The following is a 21194-nucleotide window of genomic DNA, read 5'->3' as shown; positions in this document are numbered from 1 at the left end:
TGCTAACAGAACTATTACAAGACAGGAAGAATCAATCCTTTTGGATGAATAAACATTATATCCAAGACTCTGGGAAGAGCATGTTCCACTTGACTATTATGCCAATTTCAAGACTGTGAAAATAAGATTATTTTTGTACTTCCATGAACATATAACCAATGCTCACTTTATAATTCTTCCTCCCCTCCCCAACTATTACTGGAGTGCTGGCTTATGAAGTAAAGTGGAAGTGCCTGTTCCAGCATAAATGAAAACATATAAAATAGGTATTGTCTAAGTCACACTGTGTATGGGGCTCTCCTCTAGTAGAATCACAGACTCATTAAAGTTGGAAAAGGCGTCCGAGATCATCGAGTCCAACCTTTCACCAAACACTAGGATATCAACTAAACCATAGCACTGAGTGTCACAACTCAGTTCTTAAACACTTCCAGGGATGGTGACTCCCAACTCTTTTTTGGTGAATTTTAGTTATACATCCAATGTATGACATGATTAGTACTAGCATGATGTCTAAAAGAGACAGGAAGAACTGCCATTTAAAGATGTCTCTCACTCCATCCAGCTGCATACTGACAATTTGAGACAGTACAATTTTAGAGTTAAAAGTTACAGCTCCCATACAGATCATAACCTATATTGTTAAAAATCATACAGCTTATTCATAAAAACAACTGCATGCTTGAAGTACTATTTTGAAAGACTACTTGGAACAGTCTCGATGAGATGCTGAAAAAGTTCAGTGAATCCCAATACAAATACATCCTGCTCCTAAAGTCAGTGCAATCACAAATGCTGGCTACAGGAAACTCTTAGATTTTAAGTTAATGTTTAGATGCCAGTCTGAACTGGGGAAGAGTAATCCTTCCTTCTTAAAGAAGGAAAAGGCTAGTCACCAATTCCAGATTAAACAGTCCTCTAGCACGGCAAGCATTACATTCTTGTATTCTGCAGCAGATCAAAGGAAGAGATAAATCAATGCCATTTACTACAACAATTTACTAGCAAAAGTCCATTAGATACAGAGCCACTAGTATAATCTTCTGTGAAGTTCATCAGCTCAGTTTTGAAATTGTTTTATGGCATTGTAGACACAATCTGACTCCTGTCTGTCTATAACTGAGGCCACAAACAGTCTTTCTGACAATCTGTATTTTGTAGAACTCTTAAATATTAGGCTAATGATTTAGTTCTATCATACTTTCACGTGATTAAAATTCCTGAACGGATCATTAACTCATTTTCACTCGGAAGCTCTGATGCTCTCTGGAATCAGCATCTTGGCTGGAAAGTTGCCTCAACTACACCTATTGTCTAACTCATTTTCCTTTTAGAATTAATCCCCTCTCCCCCAAGAGAGTTAGTCATATACTGATCTCAAAGTCACCATACACTGTCTCCAAGGCAAGGGCATAGGACGTTCCCAAGAAGGTCCAAAGAATGTGTCAGATGTAGCCAGTACCATTGCAAGATAATGACTGGCATTATTAGGTGTGCCCTTGACTTGGTACTGATTTATCAATACAGCTTAGCTTAGCATCTATTGGAGCGGAAATGCAAAGGTATTCCAGGAATAACACACATCTGAAGATTGATGGCGGATATTACATTATACTTAGAATATTTCTGTTTTTTTGAATTAAGGAAGGTCTTGAACTTATTTTTTGAGTGCAGTAAATAATATAATCAGTGATGGTGGATAGAAAAATTAAAATTTCTTGAAAAGACCATATTACCCTGTGTCTACTCAGTTCTATGGGGCTCTTACTGACTCTTTTGTACTATAAGCCTTCTGCAACTATAATAAAAATGCACCCCTTACTGGAATATACAAGGAAGAGTGAAAAATAATCAAGATTCTGTAAGATCCCTCTTGCATATTATTTATTGATATAATAAGCATTTCTGCTGTGTATTTGATGAATTCTAGAACTACCTTAAATATATTTGAGGTAAGAAGCAGGGGGGAAAAAATCACAATCTTAGGAATGGATAAGAGGGATCAGTTACTATTTCATTCTTAAAGTGGATTGAATTTTTCTAGCTCTTCTTCTAAGGTACAAACTCTTCTGAATGCCTTGGCTTGGATAGCTCTGCTTTGCACTCTGCACAGTAAGTTTCAGTTTTGGGAAAGGTATGTTTTTTAAAGGCTTCCAGGAGCATATAATGCACATTTCAGGAAAGCAAACAAGGCCAATGTCTGGAAAGGGATTGCCAATGAACTCTGACTGCTTCTTATTATATTTTAAACAATTTATTCATAATTTTAATCCTCTCTTTGCTAAGGAAGAAGGAATACACCTTCAAGTAACTGTCATTCCAAAATGCCCTGCTTCTGGATTAGAGAAAAAAAAAAAATTCATACATTGCCTATAATTTCAGTGATACAATTAAATTCAATATAGCTGCAAAATAACATGCATTTGGTCCTAAGGGACCAATGTTAAAGGATAATGTCCTAAGGACATTGTCCACTGTCCTAAGGACAATGTTAAATTGCTTTTTCCAAGTTTCTAGTTTCCTCAGAAAATAATGAAGTACAACATCCCAAGTTAAAACAGATCTCAAAAAGACAAATTAACAACAAACCTTGTTTGGGGAGAATTTTCACAATTTAAAAGTGAAATTTTTAGAATTTTTAAAATTTTAAAACAATTTGAAAGTTTTTATTCTTATACAAGACGTGATTCTTTTTCTAACTTAAAATATTGACATTTCACAAAGTAAAATTACTATTCTGAAGCAAGCAATCTGCAAAGAAGTAAAGGCTGGTACATATAAGTCACTACTCAATGTGAAGAGAAGCAAAAGCTAAAAAAACATACACTGCTGTCAACAAATGTAAACAAAATGATGGCTGGACATACAGTGCCAAGGGCACAATTCTGCGTGAAGTACAAAACTGCACAAATACAGACGATTGAAAGACTCTTATCTCAGATACACAAGCACAAATACACCAAAAATTGAGGAGCAATATCTTTGAAAATGTTCTGATTATTTTCAAATTCAAATATCTTATTAAAATACTGTCACTATTTCAAGCAGTGACAGACTGCTCAATGAGCAGTCAAAATAAATGTACTTAAAGGTTTAACAGAGGATTCAATTACTGTAAAAGATTGTGCCTGGGCTACCACTTCACAATATGAAGAATACTGCCTTTGTAGGTCACCTTTAGGCATTAATTTATTAATTAAATTCTTTCTTGTGTTTTGTACATCCTTCTCTTTATATATATGATTAGAATGTGTTGGCTAAGAAACACATAAAAAATACAACATCTTCAACATCAAAAGCCACGAAAAAGTACTACAAAATCAAATAAACAACATCACACTATTCACTTTCTTAAAAGCTCAAACCTCTAAAGTTAATACAGATGCTTAGATAATAAAACATGCAATTATATTGTTACAGTTGTATTAAACCCCCTCAATATTCCAATTTGTTAACTTTTAACCTTGACCCAAACAAAACAACTCCCATTGTTTTTAATGGTCAAAATACCCATCAATCATTTTATTCAGACATTTATTTAGACATTTATTCAGAACTTGCTACCACATACAAGTACCAATCACATATTTTTAGAAAATAGTTGTGCATACCTATTGTATCAGCTTTACTAAATCTTCGTGTGACAACGTTGTTCATATTTCCATTTTCACACAGTTTTAATTCTGTTAGATATACTTCTACTTTGCAGTGCTTTACAAACATACCCTGTTCAACGACCTGAAAAACAGAATGAGATCACACATCAGTCTGAATATATTTATATACATACACTTTAAGATATTTGAGACCTCTTCAAGAAACAGAAGCTCATGCAATACAAGACACTTAATAAATGCAAAAAATGAGAACTAAAATTCTCCTATAACTTTTTAGAAACACAGTAAGCTAGAAAGTACTTTTTTTCATGATGTCTTACCTGTGTATAACATGATGCCTTTCAAAGTGTAGAAAGTAGAAATCACAAATATGCAACCTTAATCCAAAGATACGTGACCAGAAGGTAAAAATGCCCAAAAGGTACTTTTATTTACACATTCAATCATTGTATAGTACTTCCTCAGAACACCAAGAACTAGTTTTCACACTTGAAAGAGTATTTATCAAAAATATAATACACACAAATAAAATCTGGATATCACATTTTTAAACAAAACCTACAAATCTTCTACTTACATTCCAATAATTAACACATTCATCTGAAATTTTACGTACTCATTACAGCTGTTTATTCTATGTTCATTTTTGAAACACAGATTAAATACACAGGAATTTTTTGGTTTTTAATAGAAGTAAAATGTAGAAAAAGATATTCAGGGTCACCTCTTAAATGTTTTTCCCTTTGATCTTCCAAAGTGTAACTGCATAGTCATGTAGACTACTCCAAAAATAACCATCAGCCTGATATGTGATACATCTGACAAATACGGTTAAAATAAAGCCACCAGCTAATTGCTAGGAGAGATCTGCTATCTGCTGTACAAATATAACTTATGTGTATGTCCCGTAGGAAAAGAATGAAAAAATTAGTGAATTATTTCATTGCTTGTCTTAGCTTTAGTGATTGTCAATGATGGCATTTAAACAAAACTGCATCTTAATTTGAGCAGCTAGTAGTTTTCAGCTACTACAGTCACAACAAAATACTGGCAGTGGCAACAAAACTATACAGTGCAGCTAACACATTTCTAAGAATAACAACTGACACTCTAGTGGTAGTACAACTTATTACAAAAAGTCTTAGCATTATTTGATGTAGATCAAATACAAAATCTTATCAGTTTAAAATTTGGATCCACATTTCAAAAATGTTGCTTTTGCAACAAAGGGGGTGAAAGAAAAATATAATACCAGATTTCTGAAAAAAAAAGCAACTCATAAAGGTAGACAGGAAAAATAATAATGAATGACAAAAGCATCAGGAACAAAAATGCTGAACTGGATCATGCTTCTCAGAGGATAACTGCTGTTTATATTGGCAGAAAATAACAAAGCTATGCCAGTTTACCTGGCCACTCATTATACTCCATGTTTCCAGTTAGCTACTTCCAAGTGGAATAGAAGTTACTAATTTCACTGCTCTCTCCTTCCAGCTTCCTCCCAAACTGAAGACTTTTTACTTTACCATGATGATGGAAGAGTATGCATTTTACTGAAATCCATCTTCAGAAAAATAAATACCAAGTTGATAACAGATACATGTTTAAAGAGGGCAGTTATTTTAATGAATTTTTGCTCTAACAGAACTAGACAAAACGACAGACATTTCAGGCATGTCTCTTTAAAACAAAGCCAAAACCCAAACAACTATTTTATCGTATTAGAGAAAATATTATAAAACGCTTTAATAAACTTTTGTTGCTGACCAAATTAATTTTGACAATCCAAAACTTCTACAGCTTTATCTACCTTTATATCTGAGCTATATCTACCTATATACCTATCTATATCTATTTGAGGAGTGGACTTTAAAAGTAGCCAGCATGCAGAAGTTAAACCATACTTACGTCATAAGAAGGAAACAAAACTTTTATTACAACAGAAATCATAAAATTAAATTCTAAGCCTAGTATTTTTCCAGGGATTTAAAAATAATTAAAATAAAGATCCCTGTAACTGAAAGAATACACCCTAGCAGTCAATACAAGAAGGATAAATATACCAAAATGTATTTTATAAGTCCAGTTAGGATGCAACTATAATCACTAAGTTGAAAATCTTAAGAAATTACACAAACAAAAAAAAAAGATTGTATGATAAATAAACCGGTAAAATGTCGTCTCACCTTTAATAATAAGGTTGTTATGTGCTTGAAGCAAACAAAAAAAAATTAAAGATATTAATTTTTTAGTATCTCATTTTGATGGAGGGCCACACTATCCACCATACCATGGACTACTACTTGTGTTGTGGTAAGCTTTTTGCTTAAAGAAATAACTCCCTTGGCAAGCAGCTGAGCACAGAGTGCTTATCAGAAAGAAACTACCAATTACTCCACCAATGTTAACATTATTAGAGCTAGACTTTTTACTAACATAGTCAATACAGTTTTAGAATTATTTACCTAATTACAAAATCATTTGTATTAACAGCCATACAAGTTTCTAAAGCAAATTCTTGAGATATAAACAGAACTTACTTCCAGAAAAAGAAAATATTGTGTCCTTTGCATTCCCCTGCCTCAATATGACACATTTAAGCCTCAAAAATTTGAACAAATAAAAGATATCAATAAGCAACTAAAGCAGGAGTTCTTTATCTGATTATCACAGGCCAGGACTTAAAAGTCTCCTAATAAATTCCTGTGCGGCTCCTGCATATTTGCAGGACTACATCTGAATCAAACTAATCCCAGCAGGTAGTTAAAGAGTACCTTGCGTGCAATTGGCTCTTGACCTTCCATCAGCGTGTACCAGCTCACTAGCCTATTCCAGCCTTCAGTTGGCAAAAGGATGTAGTCCAGCTCATCAATGAGATGTTCCTTGAGAGACTGGGAATCACCATCTATAAGAGAAAGATTATTTTCACTTGAATACTGTAATTCTGTACTTGAGTTTTTAATATAACATTTTTCATGTAAACAGCAGGCAAAATACTTTGAATCACAATTATGTTACCAGTATTATGGCGTCCAATGTAGTCTTCGGAAACCACGTAGGCAAACTACCCTGTTTATGCTTAGCACACCTATTACAGGTGGTATTCCTTTACTGTTTGAGTGACAACTTTTTATCCTCATGCAATTACAAGCACATAGTTTGTTATCATACACCATCCTAGCTTTCAGAGAAACTAATTCATTTCTCCCACTCACTTCACACATTCCCACATCATCATGGATATTTCCACAGCTGAAAATGAGAATGAGTAGTTAACTGTCGATTCAAGACAAAGTTTGAAGTAATTCACTCTAAGTCAGACTAGGAAAGTAGCATAGTACAACCTCCTATTTAAATGATCCTATGTGCTCTGGAAACAGTCACTACAAAATCCTTTGCAGAGAAGGGGAGATGCTGCAATTGAATGAAGCACAACTTGGAATCTCTTAAGGTAAGCCACATGCTTTTAGCTTTCGTTCAATCCTTATCAATAGTAGCTATCTTTTAGGTCCAAGAGGTGATTCCAGATGTGAGCCACGATGAGCTTCAAACATTTAGGGCAGCTGTCCTTCTGTCTGGAAGCATCACATTATAGCTATGAGCACAGTCAGGGGAGAAATCCACAAGCACTTCTTCAGGTCTACATAACTCTTCACGAGACTCATACGGCATATATGCTTATATGGTGAGAAGGTGCAATTTGTATTCTATTACCTCCTTCTAAAAATACCAACATTTCTTCTAGTATAATTATTTTACAACCACCAAACAGATACCCAGATTCTGACAATTCAGTCCCTCATATACAACACTGTTTTCTATAATGAACCATCAGCTACCCTAAATACCTACTTCCTCGTGCCCACTTTGATGATGTATCTCTTCTTTTAAACAAGACACGTGCATTACATCACATTCAACTTTTTTTTGCACATGTTGAGATTAACTGAAATCTCTACCTGTTAACTTTTCATTGCTCTCACTTCATCCAAATGTTCTGGAAACAAGGGAGAAGCATTTAAGTAATATAAGCCAAACATACTGCTTCAGTTTCCTGGAATCACTCTTTAGTGAATTCAATTACAGTTTTCCTTATCGGTGCATTACACTGCAGAATATCTGAGAAAGCATGCCCATTTTAAATTATTTTATTCTTTATATCAGATGCACATTTTTAAGGAGAGCAGCATGAGAGCAACTAGAGCATACTATGTGCCAAAGACAAGATCAAAATCCAAGCATTTTCAGGGCCACTTTATGCTACACAGAAAACTTAGTACAGAGGATTGTTGCTTTGCAGTGGGTGAAAGAAAAAGCTATTATTTGTGGGCATTAATGCCCTTAATTTTAAAACTACCTTTACACAGGAACAGTAGATGTTGGAGAGTAACTGGATGCATGGAACCACTGCCAAGGTGGAACCATAGTTTAGAACCTTGAATGAGCAGAAAGTAAGGTCCACAACCCCTGATGTTGTTTATTTTGAAAGGGGCACTGGTAGTGTCAAAACAACAGAATACAGGTTTTCAGAAGCTTTCAGGAAAATGGCTAACATGACTTCTGATTTGGACAGCTAACTCTAAAGTAGGCTTCATAACAACAGTAACTTTAAGCACAATCTGAACAGGTATGTAGATTAAGTTATAAATGGTACAGATGAACTAACAGTGTTTGGCACAACTAGAAATCACCTATTTTTGAGGGGGAAGACAAAAGAGAGAACAAGCTGATGCTACCCCACTGAAGACAAAAAGATGTTGCTACATCTGATGGTGAGATATATCACCTGAACATCCCTGCCTCACTGCAAGATTCATTACAAGAATGTACAAAATAGCTAAATCCTCACATTTCAGAAAACAAAACACAACACTCACCTGGAGGAAAAAGACTTTAAAGTTTCTGGATGGAAGTGAACATATAGATGTACATGAAAATACAACACTTTCTACAAAAGCACTGGTCAGTGTCAGATATACTCATTCACACTGACAATTAGCAGAACGCGGTACAACAAGCTATATGAAAGGTGCAATAATATTTAACATTCAATTTGCAAAATAATGAGATACTAATTACAGAAGTTTTGAATTAAGAAAGTCACAAGTTCACCATAAACCCCGTGAAGCTGGCAAAACTGGTATTATTATGTGTCCATAGAACAAGCAGTCAGTATTGTTACATTACCTACAATTGCAAATAAGAAAAACAATTATCTACTAAATTTGTATCTGCTAGATTAAATATTAACATCTTTAATGCTATTTTGATACTGGACATTAAATACAGAATTTGATGTGAAGACTGAAATATGTGGAAAAGTATTCCGAGATCTGTGTTCACAAATTTGGCTACAGTTCAGCAGAAGTCAGTCAGACCTGAGACAGAGTTTAACATCCTTACAAGACCATAAAGAAAATAAGAAATTATCCTCTATCATTTCACACAACTTAAGTCACTGAACTAAATAACAGCACTTCTTCAATTGTTCCAGAACTAAAGGGCGGGCTTAGGGCATTTACATTTACAGAACTAAGTTTTAGAGTTCAACTTAAAAATCTTATTTTAAATCAACCAATTTTGTCAAGCTACCAAAAAAAGGGAAATAACAGTGAACTCAAGCCACCTTTTTGTCAACCTGACTAATTTTCAGTTCTCAAGACAGCTCAAAATTTCATTATAAACCAGGAATTTCCACATTATTACATATTTTGTTACCATTACAAAGAAGTTCCAATAACTGCATTTACAAAATAGTGAATTATTAGGGAAATCTATTCCAGTTTCTTTGTCATGGTCTGCAAAGAAACCAAAATTTTTACCTTTATGTATGCTGAAGCTCATTTACACTGCCAGCTTCAAAAGATAAACTACTTGTGACAATTCGCACTTAATATACTATAGGCTTATTTCACAGTGAGAGGCAGTTACCTTTGAGAAGTCCAGAGTTATCAATAGGACCAGGGTACACATTCTGATCTCCCATCTGGTATTTGTCCCAGCTGTCAAAACCAACATATTTTTTCCACTGTTTGAACCAGCGACTATCCACTAGATACCTTAAAAGGAAGAAGACATACGTATTAATTATTGGCATTCTACTACTTCCCACCTCATTCATGGTAACGCACCAGCATTCATCAGCCTTGTGAAATGACAGTGTTTTTCTCTCTGTTCTGCTAACCATTATCAGCATCTCCTACCAGTGAGGACTTTAACTGGGGTCAGTTAAAGATCACACTAACAGCACTAGGTACAATTTTGGCAAGACTGCCAATAACCCTTATCAGAAGATGAAAAACAGCAAGTTAAAAAAAAAAATTCCCTTTTTAGCATGAATAATTGTCACCTTTAATTCCTGTTTCTAATTTTCAAATTCAGGAGATTCAAGTTAAATCTCTTAAAATAAGACAGCCTTTTAAAAAAGTGAAAGGGAATTTTCAGTAAAGAATTGTCTGCTGTTGGTGTTTTATTTATAATATTCAGGTGCAACTTAAAAAAGTTCAGGAGTCTGATGCCTTTCAAGAACCAGAAAGCTTGTTTTCTTCCTCTGAGTCAACATCAACACAAACAATAAATGGTCAGCTTTTCACAGAGGACTAGATGTTCCTCCTACAAATTATTATCAACATTACACTTCATATAAAGAAATTATATCTTGAATCTCAGCTCTACAGTATTTTTATCCAGATTAAACTGCTATCACAGTCTGTCTTCTACAAAGTTCAGTGATAACTACATTTTATATCTTTTTCTCCAGAATTTCTTTAAGATCAAGATACCAAATTTTCTCAGTGATGTTTAGATTTGTATTTATTTTTTAAGATACCATATGCATTATTTCTCCTTCCTAAAAGCATTCATAATCTGCTGCCTTGTCTGTTCCAAATCTTTTGCTACTATGTTAGGATGAAACTGAATTTGATTAATCTGACATGCCCTTGCCTTTATACACTAAGTTTTCATTCTCATGAACATACTTAAGGCCAACAGCATTCTCCCCTTTCTCTTCTGCTGTGGCCATCCAGCTCTATTCCATAAAAGCTGTAACTGTGTGGTTATGAATGCAGTCACCACAAAACCTGCTAGCCTTGTCCCATTGGCCTCTACTTTCTTGACCTAAATTTGAGTGAACTATGAATCTTAAGAAGCAAATATATAATTTTACACAGAAGAGAAACTATCATACAGGCAAACTACCTTTAATTAATGCTTAAGAAATTACTGCTCCTGGAGTATCATTTTACTGTACAAATGGTTTGTGTTACATGTCCTATCACATCCCAGTAACAGAGTGATTAATAAAAATTTTTGATAATAAAATTTAACAATGTGAGAAAGCTTGTGGTCCACTGTTCTAGACTTTAAACAGTCAACATTATCTATTTCAACACTTAATCAGTTTTCTTCTTCCATATCCAATTAATTTTACCATCAACCAAAATTTGCTGTGCAGTGTCTCTTTAGGGTCCTCCCTAACAGAGATGTTGAAATATTGCCATTTCCTAACATGAAGTGCAAAAAATCTTTTATCGTTTCCCTTCACATTTAGGAATTTTGCATTTAGCAATCTTTCCAGGTTCAAATAAGAGCTTACTATTTCTTGTATAAAGAAAGCTGAAGGGCCACTTACAAATCATGCAAGTATGTAAGGATGATAAGAACTACACAGCACAGTCAAGTTCCTTTACCACAAAGAAGAGGTAACATGCATTACATGGAAAAGTTTAGCAAATTTATTTAGCCAAGAAAAAAGAATTTGCACAGAGATATTGAAAAATGCTAGCAGACACCATAGATGTGAATTTTCAAAGCAAATTACTGGCTATAGGCATGCATGTGCATGTACATATATATCTACGTTTTATACATATTAGGCTTTTTAATGAACATTTTGCTACTTTTGCTTCAATAGAAATATGGTACAGGTGAGAAAAGCTATTTTGAGTTACTGTGAACACAGTCACAGTAACTGTAATCTTCTCTGTTATCCTGGTTTAAAAATTATATTCCCAATTTAGCACTCTGAATAAAAAAACTCAAAACCATAAACTGCTCCCCCTCCCTCACTCCACAAAAAGCAGAGATTACAGGCTGAGATAACAACAATTTACTGGAAACAGAAATGAGAAAAAGAAACAGTAACAGCAACAATAAGTAATAGAAGTGCAAAAAGAGGGTTATTTACATGCAAAATGCCCATCTTGGGGGACAATGAGCAATGGTGTAGGGGATTCCCTCTCCTGTCATGCTTTTTCTAACCCTAATCCTTATTTCCACCCCTGGGGGTGGTAGAGCATAATAACCTGGACATGCCCAGGGCTGGGCTCCAAGCTCCACTCCCTCACCATGGAAAAATTAATTATATCCTGGCAAAAACCAGAACACCCCATTACAAGAACTTGCTCTTAATCAAGACATGAAATACTACTTTTCTGGTAAGATTAAGGAAACCAAAAATCTGCCATACACTACCCTCATTTTATCCAAGAAGGATATACCACATTAAAGATTATGCCAGGGAAGGGGAAAAAAAAGAGTAAAATTACACCAGACTCAGTTTAAGGCAAATCAATCAACCTGCTAAAGCACTTCTGTAGCTAAAATCCAAACTTCTTAGTATTAATGGGAAAAGTAATAATCAAATATTTATAACTTACAGCTTTTGACTCTAAAAACACATTCAATATAGCATTCTCACCAAGATCAACAAGACTTGTCATCTGTACAAGAGAAGGCAACTTATCTTTTCATCAGTGTTGCAATATCCATGACACAATCAACCATCTGAAACTTATTACCTATGAGGGACATCCAGTAATTTAAGAGGAAGCTCAAGTAATCAGAACTATATCTGCTAAACCCTCATTTGTTAAATGATATTTGATCCCTTTTTAAGAAAAATATATTAAAAACTTGGGGTACGCACTTGGACCATATACACTACCCTGTAACGCATGTTGTCCCAGAAACAAAAACAGAATACTAAAACAGAGACCAAAATATATGTATATTAAGCTTGGTACGATGTTTTGCCTTCATTTTTGTTACTATTACTTAATGCATGAAGGAGTCCCAAATGAGTCTAATGCTACAGTAGTTTCTTGAACTCTGGACTTGACCAAGAAGGCCACCCCAGAACTCTCCATCACAGTTAAAATGTATGGCCTATCTATTTTTTAAAATTATGATTAAGAAATGTTTGTTATCTGATGGAATCAAGATTTCAGGAAATACATATTTTTGCTCTCTGGCATGCCATCAGTTTAGCTAGTGAGCAAGATAACCAACACATCTTCTGAGGTAAAACAAATCATAAGGATTTGAATTAAGATTGAAGTCAAGAACAATCTCAAATTTCTAGATATTCTGCTTTGGGGGGCAAACCTTAAAAACTGCATAGATAAATGAACTGGTTAACTCTCAGACATCAGATACCTGACATTTATAGCTATTTCAAACAAATCTTTAACCTCAAATTGTTTGAAGAAAATAGTACAACCAAGTCACTTGGAGCCAACTGGTCAATAACATAGAACACTGGAATAGACCCAAACCTTTATCTAAAAGTAAGCAAAACCACGCGTGTACCATTTGCTGAAAATTACACTCAAATATGGAATTTTCAGTATTAACAATAATGGAAGTATTTGAACAGTTTAATTAGCTTTAGGAATTTTTTTCTTGGTTATATTATGTATAATTAAAATTTTCTTTGTGCAAGTAGAATCAAAAACTACAGAACATGTGAATATGTTCTCAGTTCACATCTGGCCTACTTCATTTTCCAGTATTTACTCCTGAGTAGAGCTCCAGATTGCTTTATAAGATATAGCTTCTCTTCTGTAAAATGCTTCTTGCCTGTCTGAAGTGGATTATTATATAAAGGGGACAATTTATATTCTACAGTCCTCTGGAATGCCAGATAATGGAATGAAGCTGCAACAGGGAAAGTTCATACTCCTCATCTCCTCATCATGAAAAGCATGAGAGGGTGGCTGGTCACTGGAACAAGCTGCCTGGGGAAGTGGTCACAGCATCAAGCTGGTCAGTTCAAGGATCACCTGGAAGGCATTCTTAGCATATGGTTTAGCTGCAAAGAGCAGGAAGTTGGATTCAATGTCCCTTTTATGGGTCCCTTTCAATTTGGGATATTTGGCCTTGGCCAGTGGTCAGTCCATCTGGAGCTGGCTGGCTCTGTAAGACACAGGGGAAGCTTCTGGCAGCTTCTCCTAAAAGCCACCCCTGTAGCAACCCTGCTACCAACACTTGCCATGTAAACCAAATAAAACTGGGTCACCCAATTAAATTTACCAGAAAAGACCGTATCCTTATGTATGACCAAATTATCAACTGTAGAGACTCAAGGCAGCCCAAAATAGGATTACTTACAGCCTTTGCACATTAACTTACAAGTAAAAAAATTGAAGCTATTACAACACTTCATTTATTTCTTAAATAAAAACTCAACAAATAATAAAAATCTATTTTAAGTTTATCGAAGTTTTAAAATGCCACAGCTGCATGACCAAATGGACATTGTTCACTGAATGACAGAAAGTATGAGCAGGAAACTAATTAACTGTTTTCTAAAATTCGCCCATGCTTTGAAACTTTTTAATGCAATTTAAGTTCAGCTGTGATTTACTGCATATTTGGACTTAATAAACCTAATTAACATAATAGAAACATTACACAAGTACAACAGCATTCATTCTTTACCTCAACATCCAAGTTGACAGAAAAATATCTCAACAGTATGACTAAGATCTTGGTATTTCCTACTGCTGACAAAAGCATTCTGAATTCTTGTGACCATTATATACAGACAGAATTAAACAACATGTAACCTGGATTTATTTATAATGACTGATACTTCAGCTCTTTGAATTCAAAATCAAACCAGAAAACTTTAATATGCAATAAAGACACTTAACAGAGACTCATTCTACACTGTGTACTGTTGGTACATCGTATCTTCTGAACAGAAGCTATTTCACTTTCAACAGTAAAACTGTGCAAATTGTCCAGAGAGATAGGTGAGGATTTTTTTTTACTATCCTCACTGTGCATGAGTACAGATTAAGCAATACAGAGGACAAAGTGGAACAACTGTTTTGCAGAAAGCAAATTAGGACTCCTGCTTAAAGGTACAGCATCTGATTTTTGTTCTTGCACAACTGCAACTATAAAAATAAGGAGGTAAGAAAGGGTTTGTATCTGTATTTCTACTTTGATTAAGGTGACAAAAATTGCTTGACCAAATACACTCAAAATTAATAGATGCCTTTAAATTTTCTTCCAGAATTAACAAGTTCTTAAAGTTCAAAATGGTGATAATTATTCTAGTCTATCACACAAACCATACCATCTTCTTATTAAAAATATAGATAAATCCACAAGAAAAAAGTGCATGTGTCAAAGACAAAAAAAAAAAAAATAGTTTACTATTTTTAAGAGATCCGTCTAAGTATTCCAGATTCCTCTTCAGAAATAAATGTTTAGCTCAACAAAATGCACGAAAATTTTGAAAATTTCAAATCAATTAATCAAATTCGCACTAGAGCCCAGGATATGCTCTACTGCCATAATGTGCTACTGTAGCTTAAGCACATTCTTCCTCCATAGGCAAAGAGGCCCCTTCAACCAAGAGGCTGACCGCAAAGTACAATTCAGCCAAAATTAGTGGAGTGCAATTTTATGTTAAAATTTCAGTGTGAACATTGTATTAAGAACTATATAAGTGTTTTTCATACCCTTAGAAATTTTCCATACTTTTCATTAAAAAATAATCAAACAAATCAACTTTCAGGCAAAAAAACGGAAAAAACATGACTTTAACATGCTCTCATGTCACCTATCAACAGAAGAAAAATGCATCTACTCATCTCCACTGTAAGTACTGTCCAGAAGAACTTATATCTTTGTAAACCACTGGTCACATGCAGCACCACTCCTTATGCAGTGAGAGAAACCTAACACCAAACTTCAAACACAAGGTTTAAAAGTCAAAATCAGCAACTTAAACCTCATTTGAAAATAAAAATCCATCCCAACTCAATCTATCCTTGGAACACTGACATAGTGTTCCTTGTTTCTCATTTTATGAAGTATCAAAATAATTTAGAATCATTCCAAATGTTATTGAAGAGCAGGTACATAACATCTCATCATGCTCTCAGTGAAATTAAACAAAATCTTCCATTAACATTCAATCTAGGTTCTATTCATGTACAAAGCAATGATGGATGATGAAATGTGGAAAACACTGAGAGGACAGTACTGAGAAAAAGGCACATGGCCTGACTCTTGGGGATGTCCTGGGAGTGGCTGACTTGGACTTGATCTTTATGAGTCCCTTCCAACTTGGCATGTTCTTTGAAGACCACAGTGTAAAATGCTATTAAAGCTAAGCACTCAGTGTTAAGGCTATCATCAATGATGGGCACTGCAAGGTTTTTAAGCAGGCCTACAGATGTAGCCCTCTTCATCAAGATTCCTGAGTTTTCACTGCAGCCAGAATTAAAATGCTTATATGTTCAGTGAGGACATTCACTTCTGGAGGAAAAATCTTTTAAGGTTGAACTTATAGCTACTGATCACTCACTGGGAAGGATTTTTACCTCACTTCAATTTTACTTACTCTTTTTAGTGACCAAGTATTACAATTGGAAAGGCAATGAAATTCCCACAGGTTAAGAAAAGAATATTTTTTTCACCATCTAAGAAATGTACTGTATGGATAACAGCAGTACTCTGCCTAGACTCAGCAGAACTTCAGAAGTGATGTGTATCAGACATCTGAAAACTAAAAATACTATACTTCTGTGGTTTTACTGATTTGCAAGTCTTAAAAACCAAGACAAGATCAAGAATCTATCTCATCACTCTTGTGAAGTGATGACTGGCATCAAAATTCATTGGCTAACAGGGCTGAAAATCAACATCTTCCTTCTGGCCTAAACCTGACTAGCTTCAGTTTACATAGAGTCTTGAATCTTTATCTGCTCGTCTAAAAATTCTTATCCCAGAAGACATCTTCCTCTTATGTAACTATTTCCCAACTCAAAATTCTAGCAAAACAGACAAAGGTTCTCTAAGCTCTTCTCTGAAAGACAAGGCTTCTGCTTTCCCTATTAGATTTTGAGATGTCTGAACTCATTCTAAATGAACACCTTCTGTCACATGTGGACACCAGAACTGGACAGTAGAATGGTTTCACTAACATATTCTGTATACAGTACATATTTGTACTGCTACTTGGTATTCCCTATTCAAATATCTAATGATTGCATTTGTTCCCTTAGTCACTAAATAAACTCCGTGTGATAGCTTTTGTCTATGGTAACTGCCTAATTCTTATCGAAGTAACTTATGTATTCTTATTGGTTCACAAATTGTTATGGCAAGCAATAGATGAAAGAAGCACAGTAGGGAAACTCTGGAAAGAAGACAGAGAAAAAGCGGTAAAACTGCTGAGCTGTTAGCTATCTTGAAGTCACTATCATGCACTTTAAATAAAACATTTATTGGCAGGTGATACTTAAAGGTGAGAAATGTGATTACATATCCTAGACCATGGAGGGACAATATGTTCAAGAGCGTGAGAGCATTTGTAATGTCATATCTGAACTACTGCAACAACATTTCTGAATAAGCCACAAAAGAACAGGAACTACAGGGAAGTAATGGCAGAAAGTAGTTTTAAAGGTAAAATCAAGAAATCCCACTTTAACATGGGGAAGAAATTACAGAGAAATCACCCAAGAAGGCACATAGAAAAACTGATGGTCTTCCCTTCTATGACAAAACTGAGCCAAGATCAATAACTTTCATTATTGAAAACTCTACTTCCGTGATACTGTAAAAACAGAAAAGAAAAACTTGGCAAGGTTCTCAAGAATATTACTGCAGCTACAAAGGCATTAAATGACATCATCAAGACCAGTTGGTCACAGAAATTATACTGTGCCTAAAAATCTGATGAACATCAACAGCTCTTCAAGTTGAGAGCAGAAGACATCTAGTGAGTTCAAATTTGCCTGCAGCTATAACAACCAATATTTTTTGTCATTCTAAATGAGAAGATAAAATCTCCTCAGACAATAAATTCTCTTCACTTGTCAAGCACCAGTAGAATTTCAAAATACTGAGATGTAATTGTATCAGATGCTAAAACTGTGAGACATACAATGAAATGCAGCATTTTGTCTTTTCTTAAAACAGAAAAGAATCACAGAACCTGAAGATCCTTTGGACAATATTGTAAGAAGTAAAAATTATATTACTTCAAGTTCTGTGGAACAAAACTGTAGTTTTCATACTGACTTTACTAACAAAAGTAGACAACATTATTCAAAAGAACTGATGAACAAAGGAAAAATCTGAAAAATCTGATGTTTATTTAATGTATGTTTGGAAAAGTAGGCTAAATGGAGAGATAGAAGAATCCTCAAACTCTTAGAATTTAATAATTTATTAACTGGCCATAAAGAATGCAAAAAAGACCACTGGGACAAACTAGCCCAAAATCTTGCCCCTGAAGCTGAAGCAGTTAAAAGACACTAACCTTGTCTGTCCACTGAAGCAATACAGCTTAATGCATACTATTCCCAAGCTACCCTTAAAAACATCTAATGTAACAAACTCCACAGCTTACTAAACCACCTGTTCAACTGGTTTCTAGCTCTAGCAATTCTTCCTCCAATATCTAACTCTAAAAATGTTGCATTTCAACTCAAATTTATCTCTTTGTCTCTGCAATGTACATGAAGAACTTTACAAGGAAATTTATCAGCTACTTCACAGATGCTTCTAAGATTTACCTCTCTTTGCCCTATTCTTTAGCTGCTTTTTTCTTAAGAGAAAACCCCCAAAGCTTTATACTTTCCATATGTAGATTTTTGTTCTCTCCATTCTAAATTCTGAAGAGCATGGAAAAGACTTTCCATGTACAAACCAGCATTTTAAAAGGACTGCATTTGAGTGTTTTAAAGCACAAACAGAACAAGCTGGTATAGCACTCCTGAAATCTTTTTCAGCGGTATTTACTACTAAATCAATGCAATTTTGAACCATGGTTTACAGCACCTTAACTGTTGTATCCTTACTGATGTCCCAAAAGATCAAAAAGCCATTTACAAAACACCTCTATAAAAGCATTGGGACTAAACCTACCATTTAATTTGTAAAGATAGCTGCACAGTCAAAATATAAATCCTACGAATGCACAAGCATAAACGTTTATGTAGCTCGATTTAACAGTTCAAGAGTAAAACTTAATGGGACTTTGCCGCAGCTTATTCAGCTTTGAAACACTTGACTTATATCAGTGTCAATCACAGCTAGATATACTTCCACAGAACATTTAGAAGCTTTTCCCACATAACTGATTCTTCTATATTAAAATATCAATACTAAAAAAAGTAAACGGCACAGTAAACTTACTGTTTCGGTCATGCTGTCAACTAGTCATAAAAATACTATCACTTTGAAGAGTATTAATTGCTTGAAACATTGTTTTAGTAACTGGGAATTACCTAATAGAACCCTAAAAAAATAGTCTTGAAAGACATCAAGCCTGAGCATGCTTTTACTACCGCTGGTCATTTTCAACAATACTATGTGAATTCATTTCCTTTTACTAGCTTTTTTTTCCAGTTTCAAGAGCAGTGTGCTCCTATGCCAAAACTGAACATATACTCAGCAGTATTTGAATAATGCATCAGAATTTATGCTTCTGACACACGCTGCAGTATCAACACTGTTAAATATAGTCTTTTATAGAACTGGAACAGTGAGTGATGACAGCTGAAATGAGGCGGGCTAGTTCTACTTCTGTGTATTCATAGTTAATTTTCTGTAAGTTAATGCTTCAACCTTTGTCTTTGGGTGATAGTTTCACACAGGATGTGATGAGAGATTGAGTCGTGGAAAAAGTGTCAGTTCCTTATTTTCTCCCCTCCTAAAAAAAAAGCCCCATTTCCTAGCCTCATAGAACTACAACTATAGAAGCCCAATTACCAAATACACGCCAAAAAAAGGTGCTTATTTTACGGTGGATTATTCTGTTGACAATCTGTATGACATACTAAGGAATATTTCAAGACTGACCAGAAAAACATATTTTTCAAACGTTCGTTGTTGAAAAGGTATCATAAGGGTCCGTTTGCACCCTCAGGGACTCTTTCTTAGGAAATGAACACGATTCCAGTCACAGTAAAATTTAAACTCAAGGCTTGTCACAGCCACGGACGGGCACAAGGCACCTAGGCCAGAGCAAAGATATTTCTGATAACGTGAAGGTGAAGCCGGGGCCATTTCAGCCTGGATAATGGAAGAAGCGCCTGCTAGCAGAGCTCTTCTCCCCCACCTCAATACTCCTCGCGCAGCCAAAACAAGCCCCGTGCGGGCTCCGGGCCCGCCATCCGGGGCTGCCACCCGGCAGCGCGCCCCGGCAGCCGCGCCGCTCCCTCCCTGCCCTCCGCTCGGGGCGCTGACCTCGGTGCCTGCCCGCCGCCCGGGCCAGGCCGAGGCCCCGCCGCACCCAGGCGGCCGCTCCCGCCTGGCAGGAGCTGCGGGAACCGAGCGGCGGGCAGCGGCGGTACCGCTCTGCCTCCCTGCCCCTGCCGCCCGCCTCCTCTGCCGCGGCAGCGGCACAGACGCCGAGCCGCCCCCGGGAGCGCCTGGGGGGGGGCGAGGGGAAGGAGGTCGGTCCCTCCGGCAGCCAAGCGGCCCCGGGGGCGGAGGGACGCCGCCCGCGCCGGTCCGCCCGAGCCCCCCTGCTCCTCCCTCACCAGGTGTCGCCCTTGCGGAGGGCGGTTTTGAGCAGCGCCGCGACGTCCGTGCGCTGGGTCTCCAGATCCGCCGCACCTCCCTCCGCCATCTTCTCCGCCCGGCAGCGGCAGCGGCGGCAGGGGCAGGAGCGCGCCGCGCTGCATGCTGGGAGTGACGCCTGCAGGGACCGGCCGCGGCCCCGCCCTTCCCAGAAGCCGCGGGGCGGGGGCCGGAGCGGGCCCGGGCGGGGCAGCGCCCCCTCGCGGCCGGGAGGTCTCACGTCCCGCCCCCGGTCCCGTCCCCCCCAGCCCGGGAGGGACGGGCGGGCGGCATTTCCCTCAGCGCCTTAATTGGAGCGCTGGGTGCGCAACTAGGTCCCTTGCGCCTCGCTGCCGGATGAGTGGTTTGGGTCAGCGTAAATCATATGCTGATACCGTCTGTGCTGTTGTGCAAATGCAGTGGCGGGTTCAAATCGTCTGTGTGACTCGCATTAGCTTTTCCAGACCTTCGCACAAACCAAGGGATAATTTCTTTGTTTGTTTCTGTCGCTCTTGCCTGAACCTTGTACAAACAGCGCAACCTGTTGCTTGGCGTTTCACACACACGCCAAAAAAAAAAAAAAAAAAAAAAAAAAAGGCCACATATCCACATATTACGCTACATAACCAGGTTCTCTCTGTCTTCCCGTTTGTATAGAGATTTCAAAGACCCAAAATGGTGTGGGAATTTAGGGCTGGGGTGCTGGTTACAAACACCTGGATACGAGTGTTTGTTCTTTTAGATCTAGCTAGTGAAAGTGCA

At 36.7% G+C, this 21194-nt stretch overlaps 1 protein-coding gene across 4 annotated transcripts in view; it reads right to left on the bottom strand.

Annotated features, from left to right (window-relative positions):
- USP15 (ubiquitin specific peptidase 15) overlaps positions 1 to 20581 on the bottom strand; it is a 61489-nt gene extending 40908 nt beyond the window's left edge. For 2 of the 4 annotated variants that reach the window (XM_021547421.4, XM_085568420.1), the window contains exons 1-4: positions 20414 to 20581; positions 9549 to 9676; positions 6392 to 6522; positions 3612 to 3738 (exon numbers count right to left, since the gene is read on the bottom strand). In XM_021547421.4, the coding sequence (XP_021403096.1) occupies positions 3612 to 3738; positions 6392 to 6522; positions 9549 to 9676; positions 20414 to 20502 (475 nt within the window). In that variant the 5' untranslated portion in view covers positions 20503 to 20581. Of the gene's footprint in view, positions 1 to 3611; positions 3739 to 3937; positions 4274 to 4341; positions 6368 to 6391; positions 6523 to 9548; positions 9677 to 20413 lie in introns of those variants that run through there. The other 2 variants (XM_077783489.2, XM_085568421.1) reach the window with 2 other exon arrangements.
- Between the last annotated feature and the right edge of the window lie 613 nt (positions 20582 to 21194).

This window comes from Lonchura striata, chromosome 1A, assembly GCF_050655825.1.
Source record: "Lonchura striata isolate lonStrDom1 chromosome 1A, ASM5065582v1, whole genome shotgun sequence".
Taxonomy (NCBI): Eukaryota; Metazoa; Chordata; class Aves; order Passeriformes; family Estrildidae; genus Lonchura; species Lonchura striata.
The sequence above is the reverse complement of the archived record's forward strand: the minus strand, read 5'-3'. Positions and strand labels throughout refer to the sequence as shown.